The following is a 22,808-nucleotide window of genomic DNA, read 5'->3' as shown; positions in this document are numbered from 1 at the left end:
ATAATCCTTGTGCAGCACTAATTAAACGAGGCAATGAGCAGCTCCGCTCCGAGCCGCCGCCCACCGGGACCGCTGCTCCCTTCCCGGCGAGGATTGGAATTTCCAGCCGGCTGTCGTTAAAGCTGTGCTCGGGGGTGATTAATTTCCAAGCAGGGATAAACGCAGCCCCTGGAGATGTGTCACTGAACTCCAGTGGGTTCTCCCTGTCTCCAACATCCTCAATTCCTCAGCAATGAGCTCCGATGGGATTTATCCATCCTCGCTGTGAAGCCGGGGTGCGCTGTTGGGCTCGGGGACCCTGCAAGGACATTCCTTGGGGGTGCCACGACTGGGTGGTTGGCACAGGGTGGAGTTTCTGGAGGGCTCCGTAAACATTTCCTGGAAAAACCTTCCTGCGGCGGGTGCTGCTGGCAGCGCTTTTGGTCCCCTGCCGGGGAAGCAGGTGCCGGGTGAACGTCACCCGCCGGGATCAGTTTTCTGCCTGTCATCGGGGTGGCTGTTCCCTGCCCTCCTCCTCCTCCTCCTCCGCCTTCTCCTCCTCAGCCTCGTCCTCCTTCCAGCCTCTCCATATGATTTCACCCCTCCCCTGCCCCGCCCCAAAATTCCTGGCCCTGCAGCAACGCTGGTTTGTGGGGCAGGTGCTGGTGGAGCATCACTGAGATGGTCCCACCCTCTCTCTGTGGGGTGGGCACCACCCTCTTGTGGGATGAGGTCCCTGTCCCCAAGCCACCAACACCCCAACTGGGAGCTGTGTGCCGTCCAGGGAAACTGAAGCAGCCCCAGGTGGGCACCCGGCCCTGCTCCAAGGGGTGATGGGGCACACGAGCTCTAAAAGTGAAAGGTGACGCCATCCTGCCACCATCCCGAGGCCACCAACCTGATTATGTCACTTGACCGCCTGTGAGTAAACTTAGCTGACGAGCCCGGCGCGGCGGGGAGGGTTGGGGACATGCCATGGGCATTTCCTAAAAATACCCCCGGGGGTGTCGCTGGGGAGCCACGGCCCCATTGGAGCCCGGCCCGCTCCTAATCCCTTGGTGGCTCCTGTCCCAGCGCTGGTGGCAGCTGCTGGTGCCCCCAAGGTGGAGCAGCTCCGGGGAGGAACGTGGTGCCAGGGGAAAGGAGGCGGCACCCCATCTTTTCCCGGTGTGGAATCCCAGTGTCCCACTACACAGGTGGGATGATGATGGATTTAGGGTGACACAATGAAGCCAAAAGGATTAAAAACACCCCCACAAAAAGGTTTTTTTTTTTGTTGTCCACTTCTTTGCCCCCTCCCTCAAGTTGTGCCCACGTTTGGGGTCTCCAAAATGGGATATCTGTGTCCAATATGGGATAACATCCAGGATCAGCAGGGAATGGAGGTCGTGTTTAGAGCTTTGCCTGCATCCATGACCCTTCCCAAGGGGAATAAATGCCCCCTTCCCCTGACTCAATTAGCAGCAGAAAGATGGGCTCTCCCCAGAGGCCAGATCCAGCAAAAGCAATAATGCGGGATTTTAATTGCTGCAGTTGCAGTGGGATAAATGTTTTCATCCTCACAAAACACCTTTTTTGCATTAATTTGACCCTACATCTGAAGGGACGGTTAGCAGCCATGGAGAGCAGTGTCCCCTGTCCCCAAGTCCCCGAGCAGCCATTGGCTGGATGAGGGGAACGTCACCCCCCACATCCTGTGGGATGCAGTAGGGTGGGATGCAGCTGGGTTGGGATGCAGTGGGACCCAGGATTCATCCTGCAGGTCACACAGACAACCCTGGACCCCGAGGGGATGAGTGGGTGGGTGTTGCCATCTGTGGGGTGAACCTGCTCATCCCTTGGGATTAGGTGGGATCACTCCTTGGTGACTGCCCCGTGCCTCAGTTTCCCAGTCCTGTTCTTTCCAGGCTGCAGCAGCCGTGAGGTTGCAGATAGAGCAGCACAGCCACATCCCAGCCAGGGCCTCACCCAGGGGTGGCATGAGCACCCCCAAAACCCCCTGACCAGCTTCCTCTGGGTGCCAGTGAGAGGTTTTCCAGGTGCTGGGATGGCAATCCTGGTCCTCCATCTGGTGACACTCCCCTTCGTGTGTCAGGTGTGGATGTCACCTGTGCTAGGTGCGATGCCACCTCCTAAACCAGAGGCAGCGCTGGAGCACAGGGGTGCACGTGGCTGCCCCCTGATCGCCAACAGTTTATGGAAAATCCCGAAAAATCCACAAAATTATATTTATTTGACTTTCTACAAGGATGGAAGTGCTCCGAGAAGGATCCTGGGATATTCCTGAGATTGGAAAGGGGCTGCATTCCGATGCTGTGGTCCCTCAGCGAGGTGGCACCAAACCTCATTTAGGCTCAGTAACTCCTTTTTGGGTATTTCCCATTTTGGGGGAGTAGGAAATAAGTATTTCTAGGATGTTTCTCCCCACTCCACGCTCAGTTCAGGGCGGAGGGCGGGAGATGAAGCCCCACGCTGGGATGCGGGAGCCGAGAGGGTCCGGGGGGGACCCGGAGCATTTCCACCCCCCCGAGATTGACAGCTGCCCGGGGGCGTTGCCATGGGGATATGCAAATCTAAGCGGGCTGTCGGGATGCTGATAGGCTGGAAGAGCTTAGCCTCGCCCCAGTGGGAGGGGCCGTGCCTCGCTTTCCCCGTATAAAAGGCGGCGAGTTCCATTGAGCTCCCGGCGGCGGCGGCGCCGGTCGCGGGTAGGGGCGGGCAGGGGAGCGGCCCCCGCCCCCAGGGCGCCGTGTCCCGGCGGGAGCAGGAGGAGACAGGAGAAGGCTCGGAGCCCGGGGAGGTGGGGCCGGGGCAGGTGCCAGGGGAGGCAGGAAGGGGCGGGCAGGGCGCTGCCCGCTCCTCGCCATTGGGAAGCGGCCGCAGGCAGCGGCGGAGCCCGCCCGGCCCGAGCGCAGAGCCGTGGCGGCCGGAGGACGGTCCCGGAGCCCGGCTGCGGAGCGGAGCCCAGCAGCAGAGCCCGGCTGCGGAGCGGAGCCCCGACGGAGAGAGGTGGCTGCCCCGCAACCCTCAGCGGAGCCCCGGCTGGGGGTCCCGGAGCCCCGTGCCGGAGCCCGGCTGAAGCGCACCGCAAAGTCCCGGCGGAGGCGAACACCGGAGCCCGGCTGAGCCCCGCAGCAGAGGGTCCCGGAGCCCGGCTGAGCCCTGCACCAGAGGGTCCCGGAGCCCGGCTGAGCCCTGCACCAGAGGGTCCCGGAGCCCGGCTGAGCCCTGCACCAGAGGGTCCCGGAGCCCGGCTGAGCCCCGCAGCAGAGGGTCCCGGAGCCCGGCTGAGCCCCGCAGCAGAGCCCCATCTCGGACGCCGCTGAACCTCCCCGCAAAGTCCCATCGGAGCGTCCCGGAGCCCTGCAGCGAATCCCGGTGGGAGCGTCCCGGAGCCCCGCTGAACGCCACCGCAGAGCCCCGTCAGAAGGTCCCGTAACCCGGCTGAATCCCACCGCGAAGTCCCGTCGGGAGTTCCCGGAGCCCGGCTGAGCCCCACAGCGGAGCCCCGCCGGAGGGTCCCGGAGCCCGGCAGCAGATCGCAGTCCGAGGGTCCCGGAGCCCCGCTGAACCCCACGGCAAAGCCGCATCGGAGGGTCCCGGAGTCCGGTCTGGGCAGCCGCTTGCGCCGGAGCCCGCTCGGAGGAGGCTCCCGGAGCCCGCGGGACCCTCGGTGAGCGGCGGTGCCCGGGGGCTTCCCCCCCGGTCCCTCCACATGGACTGAGATGGCCTCGGAGCTGGCCATGAGCGCGGAGCTGCCCACGAGCCCCCTCGCCATCGAGTACGTGAACGATTTCGACCTGATGAAGTTCGAGGTGAAGAAGGAGCCGGCGGAGGCGGAGCGGCTGTGCCACCGCCTGCCCGCCGGGTCCCTGTCGTCCACCCCGCTCAGCACGCCCTGCTCCTCCGTGCCTTCCTCGCCCAGCTTCTGCGCTCCCAGCCCCGGTGGGCAACCGGCCCCCGGCCCCCCGGCTACCACCGCCGCTTCCCTGGGCTCCAAACAGCAGCTGGAGGAGCTGTACTGGATGTCGGGTTACCAGCATCACCTCAACCCCGAAGCTCTCAACCTGACGCCGGAGGACGCGGTGGAGGCGTTGATCGGTGCCCCTCACCATCATCATCATCACCACCAAGGGTACGAGCCCTTCCGACCTCAGCCCTTCGGGGGTGAGGAGCTGCCGCCGGCCGCCCATCACCATCCCGGCCATCACCACCATCATCATCACCACCTACGCCTGGAGGACCGGTTCTCCGACGATCAGCTGGTGAGTATGTCCGTGCGGGAGCTGAACCGGCAGCTGCGGGGCTTCAGCAAGGAGGAGGTGATTCGTCTCAAGCAGAAGAGGAGGACCTTGAAGAACCGAGGCTACGCTCAATCCTGCCGCTACAAGCGGGTCCAGCAAAGGCACATCTTGGAGAACGAGAAATGCCAACTGCAGAGCCAGGTGGAGCAGCTCAAGCAGGAGGTGACCCGCTTGGCCAAGGAAAGGGATCTGTACAAAGAAAAATATGAGAAGTTGGCCGGCCGGGGCTTCCCGAGGGAGCCCTCCCCATCCGCCGCCCCGAAAGCCACCGCTGACTTCTTCATGTGAGCCGGGCTGGTGGGATGGGGTGGGATCCCCCTTTTTGGTTTTTTCCTCATGCGGGGAGAGCAAACCCGCGGCTTATATTAAAAACAAAAAACAAAAAAAAAAAAAAAAAGGAAAAAAAAATTAATATTATGAAAAGTCCCCACTGAAATTTTGGGGAGGGGAAGTTGAACTCCCTCCTGCCACGCACCCACCCATCGGGACTCGGGGTGGGGGGTCCCGGGGTGGGGGAGTGGGGGGCAGCCCTGCATGCGGGACGTGTACGGCCACCCGCCCCCCTTCCCGGGAGCATCGGCGCCATCCAGGTGGCTTCTCCCCACCTTTTCCTGCGGGTTTTCCCCTCCATTGGGATTTTTATTCTTCGAGGGATCCCCACTGATCGGCCGGGGGGGCCCCCGGCAGCGCTGCGCCCTGCCCGACCCCTCCGCCCACCCCCCATTCCCGGCTGGCAAACCTGAGCCACATTTAACTTATTCACCCTTGTAAATATGTAGAAAATTAGTTCGTTTTTGCCTTTTTTTTTTTTTTTTTCTTTTTATTTTTCCTTGAGCCTATATTTTGCTTGGTGATTTAAGAGAAAAAGAAAACGAACAAAAAAAAGAAAAACCAACAAAAAAACCCTAAAATCCTTTAGAAAAGAGAAAAAAAAAATACACGAGTCTTAAAAGTTTGTATGTAATAGCATGCAAATAATATCCGAGTTAATTTAACGATGTTGGGAAGAAGCCGAATGCACTATATACAGGAATCGATTGGGTGAAATAATACTGTTTTATAGAGATTTAAAATTATCTATGCTCTTAAAAATAGTGGGGAGGGGAGGGAGGGGAAGAGGTAACAATTTTAGGGTGACCTGAAAGGCAATATAGTAATATATGGACTGCAAACGGTTGGCTGCTATCTCACTATGCACCAGATTTATTTATTAACCCTCGGGAAACGGAAAAATCTTATTTTAACCTCGATGTTTGGAGAGAAAAAAAAAAAACAAAAACAGACGTCAAGAAAATGCACATTATTTGTTGTGGAAACGAGAGAAAAAAAAGAGGATTAAGAATTCGTGCAATCGTTGGAGCGAAAGCGGGACCGATCCTGCGCGGAGGAGCGGGGAGGGTTTGTTTGTTTGTTTTTTAACGAGTTGCTTATTTAAAAAAGGAGAAAAAAAAATTTAAAAAACAAATTTTGGGGGGGGGGAAACAAAAGGGTCCTGCGGACAAAGCGAGCTTGGGAGCCTGGTGCATTTTAGGGACTGATCGTGCGAAGTGTTTTTAACGACCTGTTGTTTCGATTTGTGACGGTTTTAACGATGTTGCATCAAGATAAAAACTTATATTCAACTAGAGCCTGGGTCGGGTTTTCTCTCAACTTTTGGGCGGTCCCGTAGCATCGGGGTTTTGTTTGGGGGTTGTTTATTCTTCCCTTCGATTCCCGGTGCTGATGCGAAACATTCCCCAAGCTCCCGCTGAGATAAGTCCGGTGTTGAGTGTCGCCTCTGCCCCATTGAACTCTGGCTTTTCACTTTTCCTGCCTTTTTTTTTTTTTTTTTTTTTTTTCTTGTGGTTTGTTTTGTTTTTTTTTTTCAGCCGGGTTCTGGGTGTTTTTGGTTTTCTTTTCCTGGCTGGAGGGTCCTGGAGACCTTCGTCCCTGCAGCTGCTGGAAAGTCACCGGATCCAGTTTGGTTCCAGCTTGTCCGACACCATCCCGATGAGCCGCTGGCTTGATTTTCAACGGTAATAAATTATTTTTCTTTCCTCTTTCGGCTTCTCCCTCTTGAATTTTTAAGTAAAAAAAGGACCCCTTAACAAACCAAGCCTACACCTTCCCTAATCCAAGCTTTTGGGCTGGAATTTTACTGAGATTTTGGGGGTTTTTGGGACTGTTTTTAAGGATATTTCTCCCTTTACCGCAAACCCCAAGCACGGCTGCAGCTTTTCCCAGACTCAGCGGGACAAATTCCAACACAACTCTTGGTCCAACATATTTTTTGTGCATTTTATGTGATTTTTTTTTAGTATTTAGGTGTATTTTCTGTCCTGTATTTTTGCCCAGGCTTAGCTGTGGCAGATCCCCAAGCTGTGGTGCGTTCCCCTCTTGCTGCTTCCATAAATCTCTGCCGTGCTCATGTAACCCCCTGGCTTTTCCTGGGATTTGTGGGGTGCCTGTGACTCCACCACCCTCTGCTCTTGCCTTTTCTGCACCCCCAAACTTTACTCCCCTTTTTCTTCATCTTTTTTCGGCTTTTTTTGGTGTCTTGTGTGACCCGAGGGTTTTTGAGCAGCCTGAGCTCGGCTCAGTATCGGACTTGGATTTTGGGATGGGAGCTGGGATGAAAAGAGGGACATTTGTCCCAGGGCTGGACAAAAAGGGGGGTTTGGAAGGTGGGAGGATTCACCCCTTATTCCTGTATTTATTTAGATCCAGGGAAACTTCGCAAACCTGGCTCTAAATAAATTAACCCGTGCAGCCGCTCGCGGGACATCGCATCCTCGAAATTTTTGGAGGTGAATCACAGCTTCCTGGTGGGTTATTCCCTAATTTTCTTCCCAATATCCCTTTCTCTTGGCACATTTTTTTTTTAGGGAGATCACATCCATCTGCCTTGTCATGATCAAATAAGAATTTGGGGAGAAAAAGGCATTTGGGGCTGGTATCTTCCCCAAACCAGCCTGGGGATCTCAGTCCCCACTGCCTAAACCCTCACTCCTGGATCTTCCCGTGATCCACATTCCCAGTGGGCACATCCTGGGGGTCACTGCACCTTTTCCCACCTGTGCTGGGGCTGGTTGGGAAAGCAGAGCTGGCTTTGGGGGCTGTGTGGGGTTTTGTGGGAGCGCATGGGTGTCACCCCAGGACCCAGCGCGGTGCCCGTGAGGTGACTGCGATCGTCTCCTGCTCCGGGATCCTTTCCCCACTTCCATGGCAGAGCGAAGGCAGCAATTTAGGATTCCCAAATTTCCCCTTTGCCCTCTCCTTTTGGTTTTATTTTGGGGTGCAACAGCCTGGGAGAAATCCCAGATTATTTTGGCAATCCAGGTGTTATCCCTTCCTCTTTTTCCTGAAGGGATCCCTAATTCCTTGCACCACTGTGATTTATTTTTTTAGTTCCTGGCTGATTTTTTTTTCCCCCCAAACCCTCCTTGAAACTCCCTAATAGCTGGAGCAGGACACAGAGTCTTGCTGCCACCCATTAATGCTGCTCCTCCACAGGGGACCCCAACCCACAGTTTTTTGGGAACTTGAGGGTGGAATTGCACCATTCTGCCCCATCATCTTGACTTTCTCTGTGCTTCTGAAGCTCCTGGCTTTCTGGGATTAGGCTTTGCTGAATAAATAATAAAAACTAAAGTGGTTTAAGCCTAAATTTGGCTGGTTTATGACTTGTCTCCTTTTTGGGGCTGAACCTGCACCCTGGGCTCTGGGGGGTGTCTGGGTGGTCCCTGCTTGGGTTTGCAGCGTTTTTTGGGATGGCTGCAGTATTTTCAGGACCATGTGTGTGCATTCCAAGCGTGTTGGCACACATTTTGGGGTGGGGATGTGGCGGGACAGGGTCATGTGTCAGCCGTGTGCCGCAGGACTGCGGAAATCCGCAGGTGCCACCGCGTTTGCTGCAGGAGGACGTGTGGCGTTTTGGGGTCACGCTGACCTGGTTTCAAAGCTTTCCCCTCATTTTTCCTGATCCCTGAGCAGGGCTGGAGCCTCCTTCTCCACCTTCCTGCAGCTTTTTGGGGTCTGCATGGGGTTGCAGCAGGACCTTGGGACACCACACCCTCCCTCCTGTGAGGATCTGCAGTTCTTCTGCTCATCCTGGGCATCTCCTGCATCCTCAGCTCCATCCTCAGCCTTTCCCAGGGGGGAAAACAGCAGCCCAATCCAAAAGGATGCTCCAAGGGCTGCCTGGCACTTGGGATGGGGACAAACCCTGGGGCTCCTCTTTGTGTCCCTTTCCTGCAGAGCTCCTTAACCCCATTTCTGAGTTTTACTTGCTCCTTGAAGGCCCCATGGGCATTGCTGAGCTGGGAAATGGCTGGAATTCCTCCGGCTTCCCAGCCTGTGGGTTTTCCACAGGGCAGAGGGGTGATTTGGGGGGATGCTCACCCCCAAACACAGCAGTACCCTGGAGCACCTTATCCTTGGATGCTTGGGCTCAGTCAGAGCCCCTGGCAAAGTCCCCTTGAAGCGGTGCAGGGTGCTCTGTGCCACCTCCAAGCAGGAATTACCGGGATTGAAAGGACAGAAAACCACAAGAAGACGATCAATGCGGCATCTCCACAGCGTCCCTCACTCCTTCCTCCTCAGTTATTGATGCTCCCACCCCACAGGTTTGTTCCAAAACCACTCCGGTGTTCTGCACAAATCCCGACATCTCTGCAAATCCTGACATCTCTGTAAGGTGAGAACTCCAGTTCTGGAGCTCAGTCCTGGGGTGGAAGCAGGTTGGGCTGCTGGGCATGGAGGAATTTGGGGTACTGTTCATTTAAAAAGCAGGAATTTATTCAAATCTCAGCCAAATTAATCCTGGACAAAAGAAAATCTTGGATTTGGCTCCGAGCTCAGGGCTGAGCCACTGTGAGCAGAGCCTGGGCTCGCTTTGGAGCTAGAATTTTTTGGCTCGAGTGGATCTTTATATTCTGGCTCAGCCAGAGATGGATTTTTGCACATTCCCTCCTTTCCATACTCCCTGCCTGGCTGCCTCCTCAATATTCCCGCATCCCTGGGACACAAACACTGCCCTGCCCATGTTATATAAACAGATACTTATATAAAATAAATTTATCTCTGTTTATCACCTTGGTAGAACAGAGCTCTGCCATGGCATCATGGCTTTGGTGCTGCACAGCTCATCCTGAAGGCTGGAGTTTTTTCCAGCTCTCTGTCTTTCCCCAGCCAGCGCATCCCAGTTCTACTGCTGTCATCCCTAAACTCAGCAGGAAGTGAGGTCCTTCCCGAAATCCAGGACATGGAAAACCCCCCTGCGTAACATGTACAGGACCACAGCTGGGATTTTATCCCAAATACCTTAGATTTGGGTGGGTTTGTGTCAGCCAGGGCTGCTGCTGCTGCTGCTGTGGGAATTGGGATGCAGGTAGCTGGATCCAGAATATGAGTGTGGAATGCAGGGGGAAGAATATGGGATGCAGGAGGTGGGATGCAGGATGCACAGATACAGCAGATGTGGGATGGAGGTAGTGGGATTCAGGATATGGATGCAGGAAGTGGGATGGAGGAAGTAGGATGGAGGATTTAGGATGTGGGATGTCAGGTGTGAGGATACAGGACCTTGGATGTGAGATGTAGGCAGGGGGATGGAGGAGGTGGGATGTGGGATGCAGGTATTGGGATGGACGATATGGGACGCAGGATGCAAGGATACAGGACGTTGTGTGTGAGATGCAGACAGTGGGATATAGGGTACAGGATGCAAGGATGGAGAATATTGGACGTGGGATGTGGGATAAAGGACATGACAAACAGGATATGAGGATTGGGATGCAGGATATGGGGCACAGGACATGGGATATGGAATGTGGGATACAGGCTGCTCCCAGCAGCAGGCTGAGTGCTGCTTGTCACTGCCCCTTGATCCAGGAGGAAAGGGAAGCTCTGGATCACCAGGATCAAGAAGGAGCCTGGCACTGCCCAGCCCACCCTTCCCTGACAAGAAAAACTCCATCAAGGATGCAACCCTGGCAAATCCCAGCAATTCCAACTCATTCCCATTGCAGCCTGTGTGTGTGCAGGTGGTGGGATAAAGTAGGTGGGACATGGAATGCAAGCTGTGGGGTGCAGGATGCACATCCACGTGTGTGCAGGGAAAACAGCTCCACTGCCAAGCGGGAAACATCCCAGGATAGTGTCAGTCCTCAGATCCGGAGGTGAAGTGCAGCTTTCCTTGGAGGCACCATCCCCAGTGCCTGGGAATGCCCCTGTTCCCCTCCCCATCCCCACAACTCCATATCCCTCCTTGCCAAGCTCCCAATTAAATCATCAGCTCAGTGTTTAATTACCCACACCATAAAACCCTAAAGTTCCTTGGGTTTTCAGCCCCTCTCCAATCCTTCCTTTCCATGGATGAGAGGGGAGGGAAAGCAGAGGGAGCATCTTCCCACCCCCACCAGGTTATTTATTCATAGAAAAGGCCGAGGCTGGAGCGCAGCTCCAGCACAGCCCTGGCAGCTGGCGGCTCCCTGGGAGCTGTAATTTGCACAAGCAAAAATAAACTAATTGTTATTTTCCATTTACATAAAGGGAAGGGAAGAGAGGTTGGAAGAGAGGGGGAAGGAGGCCGGGAATGCGAAGGGAATGTGCTGCCAACCACTTCTGGGAGGGCTGTGCCAAAGTACCGGCTCATTCCCTGCTCCCGTGGGGATCATGCTGCCTGTCTGGTTGCTGAAGGAGTTGGAATTTGTGGAAATTATGGTGCTGGACCATCATCTTCCTCAGCATAGAGTCAGGGCTCACTTCCAGAGGAGTGAAGCCTATCCTGATGAAGGTGCAACACAACAGGAGAGAGAGGACAACCACTTCCATCGGCTGGATGGGAGGAAAAACCTGCTGGCATCAGGACAGATTTGAGGGCTGGATGGAGATTTATTTGGAGTTTTCACTTTGGCTGTGGTATGTGGATCCAAAAGAAGGGCCTGGGCAGAGAATCATGGAATGGTTTGGGTTGGGAGGGAGCTTAAAGATCGTCCAGTTCCAACCTCCTGCCATTGGCAGGGACACCTTCCACTATCCCAAGTTGCTCCAAGCCCTGTCCAGCCTCGCCTTGGACACTTCCAGGGATGGGGACAGCCACAGCTTTTCTGTTCAACACATGCCAGGGCCTCCCCACCCTTACAGGGAAGAGTTTCTTCCACATATCCCATCTAACCCTGCCCTCTGGCAGTGGGAGACCTCAGATCTTTGAGACTTTAACCCTTTTCCCAAGTGACATTGCTGAAGGGCACCTGGTGGGGATGTGTTTGTGGGTCTGGGCTTGGGATGGAGGCGGGAGTGAGGATGAACAGCAGAGGGGTTGGGAGTGCTCCTCTCTCATCAACTCTGTGCAGCCCAAGGATTCCTTGGACCAGGGAGGAAGAAGAAGAAGAGGTTTCTCAGAGAGGCTGTGGATTCACCATCCCTGGAAGCATCCAAAACCAGATGAGATGAGATTGGAACAACCTGCTCTAGTGGAAGGTGTCCCTGCCCATGGCAGTGTGGTTGGAACAAGGTGATCTTTAAGGTCCATTCCAGCCCAAGCCGTTCCATGATATTACGAGGAACACATCCATGACCTCAGGCGTTGGATGGAGTGGAGACTGGAGATGCTGTCACAAGCAGCATCAGCACAGGAGAGACCCCTTCCATGCTGCCACATCATGGGAACATTTGTCATAACACTTGGAAAGAGACGTCGCGGGCGTTTAATTCCGATTTACGCCGACAGGTCCTGTCCGTTAATTAAATATCCATTGATTGTTCGGAGAACACTTCCTTGGGTTTATCGCGTTTCTCCGAGACAAATCAAATTGCCACGTCATTAACTTCCAGCTCTCCAATCCATACATAATTACTGCCTTATTAATACCTCCGAGTTACGAGGAAGTTTGAGGCAATTAATATTTGTGGGATAGTTTGTATCAAGTTAATTCCGTCAGGGTTATGCTAATAATGCGGACATCTAATAAGATGGATAATTAACGTCTTTCTCGTTAGCATCTTCTCAGGTGCCAGTTAAATGTCAGGCCAGGCTTTGTGTCCGGGCTGTGTTTAATTAAACTCGTTATTACAGAGGGATTCACGGCTGTTACGTGTGAACAGAGCCAGGTAGGAGCAGCACGTGATTCCTGCCCTGCCTGGGCTTTGGATGCAAAATGGGTTTGGGGATGGGTTGGAAATGGGATTTAGGGACTGTTCCAAGGCTGGACACAGGAGAGTTTTTTGCTTTGCAGGAAGGTCAAGAAATGGTCCTGATCAGTGTTGGTCCATCTTGTTTGACTCAGAACAGTGTTTGGACTTAAGGGATGGTCTTCCAAGAAAGTGGCAAAAACCATGGGCTCCTTGATGTGGACATGAACAGTGGAGTGGGGAAAGTGCTGGGAGTGTTTGTGACCACATTCCCCAGCAAGCCTGAAAATGGTCCAAAACCTATCCCCATGAAAATTCAGGCAAATTTTAGGCTCAGCTTTAGCTCAAAGCTAAAAGCCCAAATTTGAAGCTTTGTGTTGGGTTTCTTCCCAAGCTGGCAGGAGTTTTTCCAGTTCACCCGAGCTCTGGGATCATCTCACTCCAGGCTGCTTCCCTGGGGTTTTCCTGCTGCCTCATCCCTGGAGCTAGTGACATGGAATTCTTGGCCATAGGAACTTCTCCAGGAGACATCCACGACCTGACTGAGCCTGCATCCCTCCGCCCACAGCCTTCCCTCCCCTTCTGCTCATGAATAAAAGATGGACCCGTCTACCTGGCCTGTTTGTCCTCGTGAAAAATTAATTGGCTGCTGATTAAGTTTTAAGGAAGGGCCGTGTTGCCCAGGTGAGTCGGTGTTCTCCAGCTGCCCAGAGGGGTGGAAAGCCGTGGAGTTTGGATTTGCCCTCTCTGCTTGTTCTGGAAAAGGAATGGGGAAAGTTTTGCTCCTTCCTTGCTGCTGGTTGGGATCCCTGCAAGAAATCCTGGAATAGTGGGAGGTCTGGGCTTGGCTCATATTTGGGAAGGTGATGATCCACAGCAGCTCCAGGGCACACCAGAAATTGTGGAATTTGGGAAAGGAGACACAAGCCATGACCACAGAGAGGAAAAAGGCTCCAGGTGACCTGAACGAGGCCTTCCATCCCTGGAGAGTGTGGTGACCACTGAGGTTCTGCCTCAGCAGAGGGAAATCATTGCCATTGGGAAAAAAAAAGGAAATTAACAAAAATTAAAATACTTTTCCTTTCTGATTATCCATAGTCCTTAAAATAAAGGCTCTGCTGCTTATTTCTTCCCTTCTCTCCTCTTGTCTCACTCCAAAGGCACAGAGGAGACGCTCAGGAGCTCATTTTTAATTGTGTTTAGGCTCATTTAACGTTATCCCTAAAAGTGTTCTGGCTGGAGATGGCTCATCACGTTTCCTCTTCTGGGACAGGCTGGGGAAGGAGAGGAGGGAAGGATCCTCCACCACTCCATGTGCAGGGGCTGTGCTCACTCTGCCACCACCAAGTTGTCTCCCTGGTCAGAGGTTTCTGCTCCATAAATATTTCAGGAAGCAGTGTGGGGGTCCCAAGGGTCTCCTGGGATGGGTCGTTAGTGCAGGATGAGGAAGCATCCGACAGACAGCACAGGAGGAGGGAAAAAAACTGCAATGAAAACCAAGCAAAAGCTGCCAAAGCCACAAGGTCAGGGATGAAATATTCATGGAGCCATCCGTGCTGGAAGACAGGTGTGGAGGTCCTGGGGAGGCTACGGAAACCCTGCCTTGGCTTCCTTCTCTCTCGTCATCGGTGCTCAGCCGGCAAGGTTTGGGGCAGTGGTTAAAGATGTATGAGCCCACTTGTGCAACAGCTGGACACATCTGGCACCACATCCCCCTGGTGCTCCTCTCCTCTGCTCTGTAAAAGGTCGGTGGTGGGACTGGGAGGGGACACTTGGTGGCCATTGTGTGGGCAGGGCCCTTTGGGAAGCACAAGGAGAAATGGGCTTTGGGATGGAGGTGGTTGGATGGGAGGGATGAGCAGTGGGATGGAGGTGGTTGGATGGGAGGGCTGGGCTTTGGGACGGAGGTGGCTGGGTGGGAGGGATGAGCAGTGGGATAGAGGTGGTTGGGTGGGAGGGATGGGCTTTGGGATGGAGGTGGTTGGGTGGGAGGGATGGGATGGAGGTGGCTGGGTGGGAGGGATGAGCAGTGGGATGGAGATGGTTGGATGGGAGGGCTGGGCTTTGGGATGGAGGTGGTTGGGTGGGAGGGATGGGATAGAGATGGTTGGGTGGGAGGGATGGGCTTTGGGATGGAGGCGGTTGGGTGGGAGGGCTGGGCTTTGGGATGGAGGTGGTTGGGTGGGAGGGATGGGATAGAGATGGTTGGGTGGGAGGGATGGGCTTTGGGATGGAGGCGGTTGGGTGGGAGGGCTGGGCTTTGGGATGGAGGTGGTTGGGTGGGAAAGATGAGCAGTGGGATGGAGATGGTTGGATGGGAGGGCTGGGCTTTGGGATGGAGGTGGTTGGGTGGGAGGGCTGGGCTTTGGGAAGGACGTGGTTGGGTGGGAGGGATGGGATGGAGGTGGCTGGGTGGGAGGGATGGGATGGGATGGAGGTGGTTGGATAGGATGGATGCTCAATGGGATGAAAGATTTACCAGGAGGGATGGGCAGTGGGATGGACGGATGTGATTGAGTTGGAGGGATGGGCAAAGGGCTGAGTTTGGTTGTTCTAGGATGGATGGATGGATGGATGGATGGACGGATGGAAGCGTAGGAATTGAGGAGTTTGGATTGGAGGGATGAGCAATGGGAGGCAGGTGGCTTGTGGGAGGAACGGGTGATGGGGAGGAGGTGGCTGGATGGGAAGGATGGAGCCTCAGATGGAGTTTTTTTCCCTGTATTTCCCTATTTGGGAAAGTTGTGTGTCCTCTTTGGTCCCTTCACCCCCTGTCAGAGCAGCCCACAGGTTCTGCACCAGGCAGCCTTCCCAAATCCCATCTCCAGCTGGGAATCCAGCTCCATGTCCATGGACCATTACCTTCCATCCTGGTCACCACATCTCCTGGCAGCCCCTGACCACCCTGGAGATGAAATTCCTGAGCTGATGTTGAACCAACTCTCCCTAGAAATAACACCCCATCTTCTTACACAAATTATTTCCTTTTGCCTCCATGGAAGCTCATTAGAATTCCTAAATGCTACCACATGGATCAATGAGGTGCTGGGCCAGCGCAAGGCAGTCGATTCCTGTTTTCCAGGAGACTTTTCCTCTCTGCCTAATCAGGGAAGGCAACGTCTTTCTCCCTGATTTTTGCTCTGGTATTGGTCCCCTGCTGATTAATTTCCAATGGGTCACCTCAGCAGGGAAGGAGCCTCTCTGGTTTAATTAGGAATGGTTAATATGAGTGTGGATTATCCCGCAGCTGTCCAGTGGTTATTGTGGATGAGTGCCAGGAGTTTCTGCCTTTCCTAAAATAAAATTTAAAAAGGAAATACTCAGAATAAAAGACTTTGTGCTTATCAAGACAGTGTCCAGCTCGAGAGCCGATTAAGCAGCTTCATTGCCACCTGCCTGAGCCCACAGGCAGCTTATTCCAGGCCTTTCCCTAGGGAACTGAGGTCAGGATGCTGTTCCCAAAACAGTGAGTGCCACCGAATAGTAGAGGATGGAACAACTCTTTGCCTTATGGACGTTTATGGGATGGGAGGGCAACATCCTTGCCTCGCCCCTGTGCTGTGTTGTCCCCCAGGAGCGCTGTGACACTCGGATCCGTGCACACACACTCTCTCCCATCAGTTTTCCCGGCTCCGTGTCTCCTTGCCGGGAGCTGCCGAGTCAGCAGGCTGCACATCTGCAGCGCGGGATCCACCGGAGGACGACATTAATCAGGATTTTTTTTTCTCCTGGACTTTGGCAGCTTCCCGGCGCTCACAGCTGTGCCTGTGCCCTGGGAAATCAGCTCCGGTGACTCCCGCGCTGCCGGCTGTGAACGCACCCCGTCCCCAGGAGCTCTCGGGGCTGTGAGGGCAGATGAGTCCCTGTCCATGGATGAGCTGGGAAGAGGGGAGGTGCTGTTAATTCCTGGGGGTGATGTCCTGGCACCTCTTTCCATGGATTATGCAGGGTCATCCCTATCCCTTCTCCTTGGTGCTCTTGGAGCACCTTTGGGTGTTGTTTCCATCAAAGAGAACATCCTGGACCAAGCAGCATCATCCCAGTCCCAAACCCTCCTCACAATGCTCGGAGAGGGGAATAAGGCTTTGTGGAATATGTGAAACCCATTGGGATGGAGACCTCCCCTCCAAGTGTGGGATCCCATGTGCCACTCCTGACATCACACATTCCTCATCCGGAAGCTGGATGAGGCCTGGCAGGTGGATAATTAGGATAACGAATTGCCCTAAGGAGGTGTTTAGCCTTGGTGGGAATAGTGGGAACGCTGGAGGAGAGTCTTCTCCCACTAAGAACCTCTAATCCCATTCTTGGGGAATATATCGTCCCCGTGCCTCAGTTTCCCTGGATGCAAATAGGGATGTGTGGGGTGGATTGGTCACTTAGCCCATCCTGAGGGTCATATTATGTTTTCCAAGGGACTTTTGAGGCAGGGACTGTCATGTGCCTGCTTTTTCACCCCTATTTTCCAACCCCCTTTTCCTGATATCCTAGCAGTGGTTGTTAGGGGCACGTGGAAAAACAGGATGCGGGAGCTGGGGTGGGATTTTGCTCAACCCTTGCTGGCCCCACTCCTTTTGTTTTTGCACTGTGCTCCCTTCCCTATGGACATGGGTTCTCCACAGGGGCTGGAAGCAAGAAAGGTGCAGGGAAGGGGGGGAATTCTCTCTCTTGCAATCCCTTTGTGTCCCGGCGTAATCAGCTCTGATTTATTCTCTTTGATTATTTTTTTTTCATCCTTTTGTTGTTATTTTTCATTTTTCCTCGGTGTCGGCATTTTTTCCCCAATCTCTCCCTGGCTCCCCCTTCCTCTGTGATTCACCAGAAGTCTGAGACCGGGAATTATTCAGGATGCAAAGGGCTGTTAGTGGGTCACTGGTCTCCTTCGGTGGCATCTTCCAGCTTCCAAGCTTTTAACCCTTCCCAAGCCACAAGAGGAATCCTCCACACATCCCCCTTTCCCCCACACAGATCCCCATGGAAAAAATCCCTGGTGAGCCTGAAATCCTTCAGGCAGAAGGGATCCCCAGATGGGATGGGTTTGGGTGAATTTGGGCTGAAAAAAAGACTTTGTGGCAGTTGGAATGCTGGATGCTCTGCTGGGACACGACTAGGGGAATTATCTCACCTCTGGGAATTTGGAACACCAGTTGTGGGTGGAATGGGGCTGGGATGGGGATGGGACATTGGAAGATGCTTGGATAAGTTTTCAGGCGGCACAGCCCTATGGGCAAAGCCAGACCAAGAGGAAATTTTGGGGCTTTGAGAAGAATTTTAAGCACTTATAAACTGGGATAATGGGGAAATTGGTGCTGCCAGCAGCAAATCCTCCTGGGAGGTTGGGGACAGACTCGAGGGAAACAACAGAGTGGGGAATATTGGAGCAGGATTTGGGGCCAAAGTCTTTCCAGGGATGAAGATGTGAGGATCTGGGCATCAGGGAGGTGTTTGGGAATGCCAGGATTAGACCTGTTGGCTACAGGGGGACAGTGGGTGGGATTTAGGGCACCACGACAATTTGGGATAAGAGGTGGGATGGGGGATGTGCTGCTGTGATGGGATATTGGGGATGAAGGGCTGTCCCAGCTACACAGAGCAGGTGTTTGGAAGAGCCCATTTGGAACACGCTTTGGCTCCTGGATGTTGCTTTGGAATGGCTGGCTCTCAGATATGGGACTGGAAAGCTGTGACCAGCACAGAGAGAGGGAACATCAGGATCCTGCAGGATCCTACAGGATCCTCTGTCCGGTTTTGGGACCCTCAGGACAAGAAAGATGCTGAGGGCTTGGAGTGTGTCCAGAGAAGGGAATGGAGCACCAGGAGTGGCTGAGGGAGCTGGAGAAAAGGAGGCTCAGGAGGGACCTTCTCCCTCTCCGAAATTCCTGGAAAGGAGGTTGGAGCCAGGTGGGTGTCAGGCTCTGCTCCCAGCGGACAAGGGACAGGACAACAAGAAATGGCCTCAAGTGGTGTCAGGGCAGGTCTAGGTTGGATATCAGGGAAAAATTTCTTCATGGAAATCATTGTCCAGCCTTGGCCCAGCTGCCCAGGGCGGTGGTGTCACCATCCCTGGAGGGATTTGACATCCATGTGGATGTGGCGCTTGGGGACATGGTCAGTGGTGGCCTTGGCAGTGCTGGGGGAGAGCTGGACTTATTCTTGGAGGGCTTTTCCAACAGAAATCATTCCATGATTCCATGGTGGATGGGCAACAGTGAGATGTTGGCCACCACATGTCCCCACCAAGCTCCTCTTGTCCCACAATCCTCGCAGCTCCTCCAGCCCATGGAGAAAAGCCCTTTCCCTACAGCTTTGTCACCACTCCCCAAAACGAGAAAGAATAAATCCACGAGGATATGGAGAAGCAGGGAAAAATCCATCACAAAGGCAGCCTGGCTGTTTTTCCAGTGCTTGGGAGGTGTGTGTTTCTCTCCCAACTTGTTTGGCACCCTAGGCTATCGGGAGCATTCAATCTCAACCTTTTTTGATCTTCTCCCAAAAAATTCATCAGAGGATGCAGAAAAGTAGATCAGCGCTTAAGCGCTGCATCAAAAAAGTGGCAGTTTAAACACATTTTGTATTATTTTATAACTATTATTTTTTATTATTTATATATATTTTCATCACCAGAATTTCTAGGAAATTAAAAAAAAAAAAAAAAAAAAAATCCATGGAAGAGAAGAGCAAGGTAGGTCTGCTCATAAGCAAACAAAACTATAAACCTTCAAGGCCTCTTTAACCACCACAGCTGAAATATCCAATTTTTAGGCTTCCCTAGCATGGATTGTGAGGAAAACAGAGGTGGAGGGACTGGAATATTTGCTGGTGGTTTTAATAGCAGCCACTTTTTATACTGAAGGTTTCTCTGCACCTTGTAGTGACACAAGTGATGTGTGGCCAAAAAGTCGCCAGGGTTGTCACTCTAATGGAGCTAAATTTGCTTGGAAAAAAAACAGAATGAAAATAAAAATAGCCATGAAAATATTTAAGCAACCAGAAAAAAAAAAAAAAAAGAAAAAAAAAAAAAGGAAAAGCAAACCTGGCCAGAATCCATAAAGCAAAGAGCTGAGCAAATTGGGGCAATTGTCAAGGGAGGTCAAAGCTGTCGCCTGTCAAGGTTGGCAGTTTCCTCTAGAAAGGACTTGATGTGAATCCTCCCCCCAGAACACACGGGCAGTGTCCAGGGGCAGCTCTGCTTTCCTGATGTGCATCCTTCCTGTGGGATGAGTTTTGCCTACACAGCCACGGCCGATTTTTACATCACACTGAGCATTCAGCAGCTTCTCTCCCGCTCTTTTTCCTGGTTTTGTTTGGATCCAGTTTGGGTGATCTTTGCCGGCAGAGTGGGAACAAGGAAAAGCCACACGGGATATGAGATCAGCGTCTGGTTCTGCTCCAGTGTGCCAGAGAGAGGCAGCACAGGGATTAAAACTATCTGCACCCCAAAAAGGAGCCATGTAGCTCCTAAGGGCACCTAAAACTTCCACAAAAAGGAATTTTTGAGGGGACCACGGAGATGCTCCAAGGCTGGAGCCCCTCTGCTCTGCAGCCAGGCTGGGAGAGCTGGGGGTGCTCACCTGGAGAAGAGAAGGCTCCAGGGAGACCTCAGAGCCCCTTCCAGTGCCTAAAGGAGCTCCAGGGGAGCCGGAGATGAGACTTGGCGTGGAAAGAAAAGAGAGAATGGCTTCCCCTTCCCCTGGCAGGGTTGGATGGGATACTGGGAAGGAACAGCAACCTCAGCAGAGAGGTGGAGGGAGGAGGAGGTGGAGGAGGTGGAGGAGGAGGAAGGAAACAATTCCCCAGCTGCTGGAAATGTTTCCTGCATGTGAACATCACCTTGGCTCCAGGGATTTTTCCAGCACGTCATTCTCCCTGGCACTGGAATGACCTCGGCTCCCTCTTGGCTGGTGCTCCGAACCCACTGCTGGCCTGTGAGAAAATAATAAAGAATTAATTAAGACCAAGCTCTCATCAGTGTTAATGCTTCAGAGCCCCTTTAGCCACCGTTCCAGAGCATTCCAGGTGCTTTTGCCTTATGAAATAATCAGGATGGAGATGCAGCCAGAGCCGTGGCCACAGCCCCGGGCACTGATCCCAAAACGGGTCTGGAAAAAATGGATTTCAAAGATTTCATTCCTTCATTTTCCTCATCACACTGCTCTTCTCCCTTGCCTACCAGCATTTTCTCTTCCTCTTCCTCTCGCCCAAGGAATTCTGGTGCTTCCCTGCTGTTTAAATTTCCACAGCCCAAATCTTCTCCAGCACAGACCTCAAGGATGTGACTGCTCCGGTGCCACCCTCCAGGAGACATTCCCAAGCTGTGATGAACCTCCTTCAGAAGGTCACAGCATTCCCATGGCATCTCCATCCACAGGATCCACCACAGGGAAATCTCACTCCAAACAGACCCCACCCATCACTGGGAGAAACACCAAACCTTCGGAGTTTTCTCTGGACCATCAGGACAACTCTGAATTCCTGGCTGACCCACCACACCTCAGCCCTTGGAGGATCTTTGTGGCCCACTGCTTCCATGAGGTCACTGGCCCGAAGGACTGGTTTAGGGGAATGTGAATTCCTGTTGGATAAATACTCCTACAAGGTGTAGGAAACTGTTGGGGGTGGCTCCAAGTGGTGCCAGTGTGAGTAACCACCAGGAGCTTGGGAAGGCGTTTTTTACTCCTTGGTGGTCGTTGTCCAAGTCTTCCAGCTCTTCTCAGAGGAGACCATGCTGCTCCAAAGGGTTTTCTGACTGAAAAATCCCCCTTTTTTTTCCCAATTGGGAATTTTAAGGGTTCTGCTCCACAGGCTCTTCCAGAGGGCTGGAGGGGATATGGGTTGGGGAACATGGATTTCTTTCCATCAGGGATAGCGAGATAACTCTTGGATTAAGGAGTTGCCTGGACTTGCAGTGCCCATGTCCTTGTCCTGGACTGAGAGGGAATGAGGACTGGGAATGAAAAGGTTCGTAATTCAAAACTGTGGGGCAAAGCCTTAAGATCCAGTGCAGCCAGAGCTGGTTTCTCATCCCAGCTGAGCAAAAAGGGCTCCAGGACCTTGCTTATTCCTACAAGGGACTCCAAGAATGAGGATGGAACCAGGCTGTATCCTCAGAAACGGCTGCGTCCGCAAAATCTTTGGGAATATTCAGTGCAGCAGCTGCTGGTGGCAAGAGGCAGCACAAAGAAACTCCATGGGGCATTACAGAACAAGCTGAGCTTGGGGAAATTTCTTAATCCCTCTCCTTACTCAAAGGCTGGATTTTGCCTTCTCCATCACTCCGGAGAAAGGAGCCCCGAGTGCTGCTGGCTTGGGATGGGACTTGGAGCCAGAGCCTGGTCTCTGAACGCAAGCTCAGCTTTGAGGAGGAGAAACTGAGAGCTGGGAAATGCTAAAAGAGCCATTAAATCATCTGCTCCATCCCCGGTAGGACTGGCAGGATTGTCCCCCCGAGGTGGCTGGCATGGAAATGCTGCTGTTGTGGGGCTTTCATGGAGATCCTCTGGGAACAGCTCCCTGCCAGTGGAGGAAACTCTGTGAAATCTCCACCTTTTGCTTCTCGTTAGAGCAGCCTAATCATCCCCCTTCTCCCAGGGGGATTTCTGCCCTCCAGGTACAGGAGACCTTTTTTTTTCTCTCTGCCTTCCCAGCTGTCTGTCTACCCAGGTCCCTGCAGGTCGGTGCTTAGGTCCTGGAAGGGATTTTTTTCAAGCCCTTAGGTCCTGGCAGCCCCCAGGGCAGGACAAGAGGCAGGAACAGCAGTTGAATGATCCAGCAAGCTGCAAACAAAGTGAAACGGTGTCCAAGGAGAATTATTCTGGCTCAGGAATTCCCCTGGAACACATCAGGCAGTTTCATGTGAGGCTGAGTCCCTGCATCCTCCCGAGGCCCCGCACCACCTTTCCCAAGCTGAGCAGGAGCTGGAAGCGAGGATTGTCTCATTCCCTGTGGGACAGCAGGGATGTTTATGTGTTTGCTTCCCAACAGGCAGCTCCTGCCACTAAAGGGATGAAGATGTAGAACATGTGTCAAAGTGTAAGGCTGGAAATGGGGACTGGATCAAGACGGGGATGGTTTGACCCCAGAGCTGGGGGAAATTTGGGATGAGAAGGTTTGTGGCTCCTCTGGACAAACAGGAAAAATGAGTTCTCTGTAAGAGAGGAAGGAAAGGAACTGTGAGGCCTCAGGTGAGACATGATGGGTCTGCAGTGGGTTTGGAAAGCTGTGCAGAGCTGGAGGAACAGGGAAAGGGATGTTGGTGCAGCACCTCTGGATATGGGCTCACCATGACTGGAAATAATCCAGTAGCCACACCAGTCTGGGAGGGATTTTTTTTTTAATCAAACCCAGAGCTTGTCAGAGCTGACAGAGGCCCCTCTGATGGGAAATCTGCTCCCATCACACCTCCTTCCACCTGGG

General features: G+C 53.2%; 1 protein-coding gene across 1 annotated transcript; it reads left to right on the top strand.

Moving 5' to 3' along the window:
- Nucleotides 1–3,704: 3,704 nt before the first annotated feature.
- On the top strand, nt 3,705–5,910 carry MAFA (MAF bZIP transcription factor A). The gene has a single exon (XM_058830119.1). It carries the CDS (start codon nt 3,705–3,707, stop codon nt 4,569–4,571), a length of 867 nt encoding a protein of 288 aa, XP_058686102.1. The 3' UTR covers nt 4,572–5,910.
- Nucleotides 5,911–22,808: the final 16,898 nt, after the last annotated feature.

Source organism: Poecile atricapillus, chromosome 2 (assembly GCF_030490865.1).
Source record: "Poecile atricapillus isolate bPoeAtr1 chromosome 2, bPoeAtr1.hap1, whole genome shotgun sequence".
Taxonomy (NCBI): Eukaryota; Metazoa; Chordata; class Aves; order Passeriformes; family Paridae; genus Poecile; species Poecile atricapillus.
The sequence above is the reverse complement of the archived record's forward strand: the minus strand, read 5'-3'. Positions and strand labels throughout refer to the sequence as shown.

What these genes read in the sequence shown, in the direction of transcription:
- MAFA (XM_058830119.1), top strand. Translation starts at nt 3,705, where the DNA reads ATGGCCTCGGAGCTGGCCATGAGCGCGGAGCTGCCCACGAGCCCCCTC.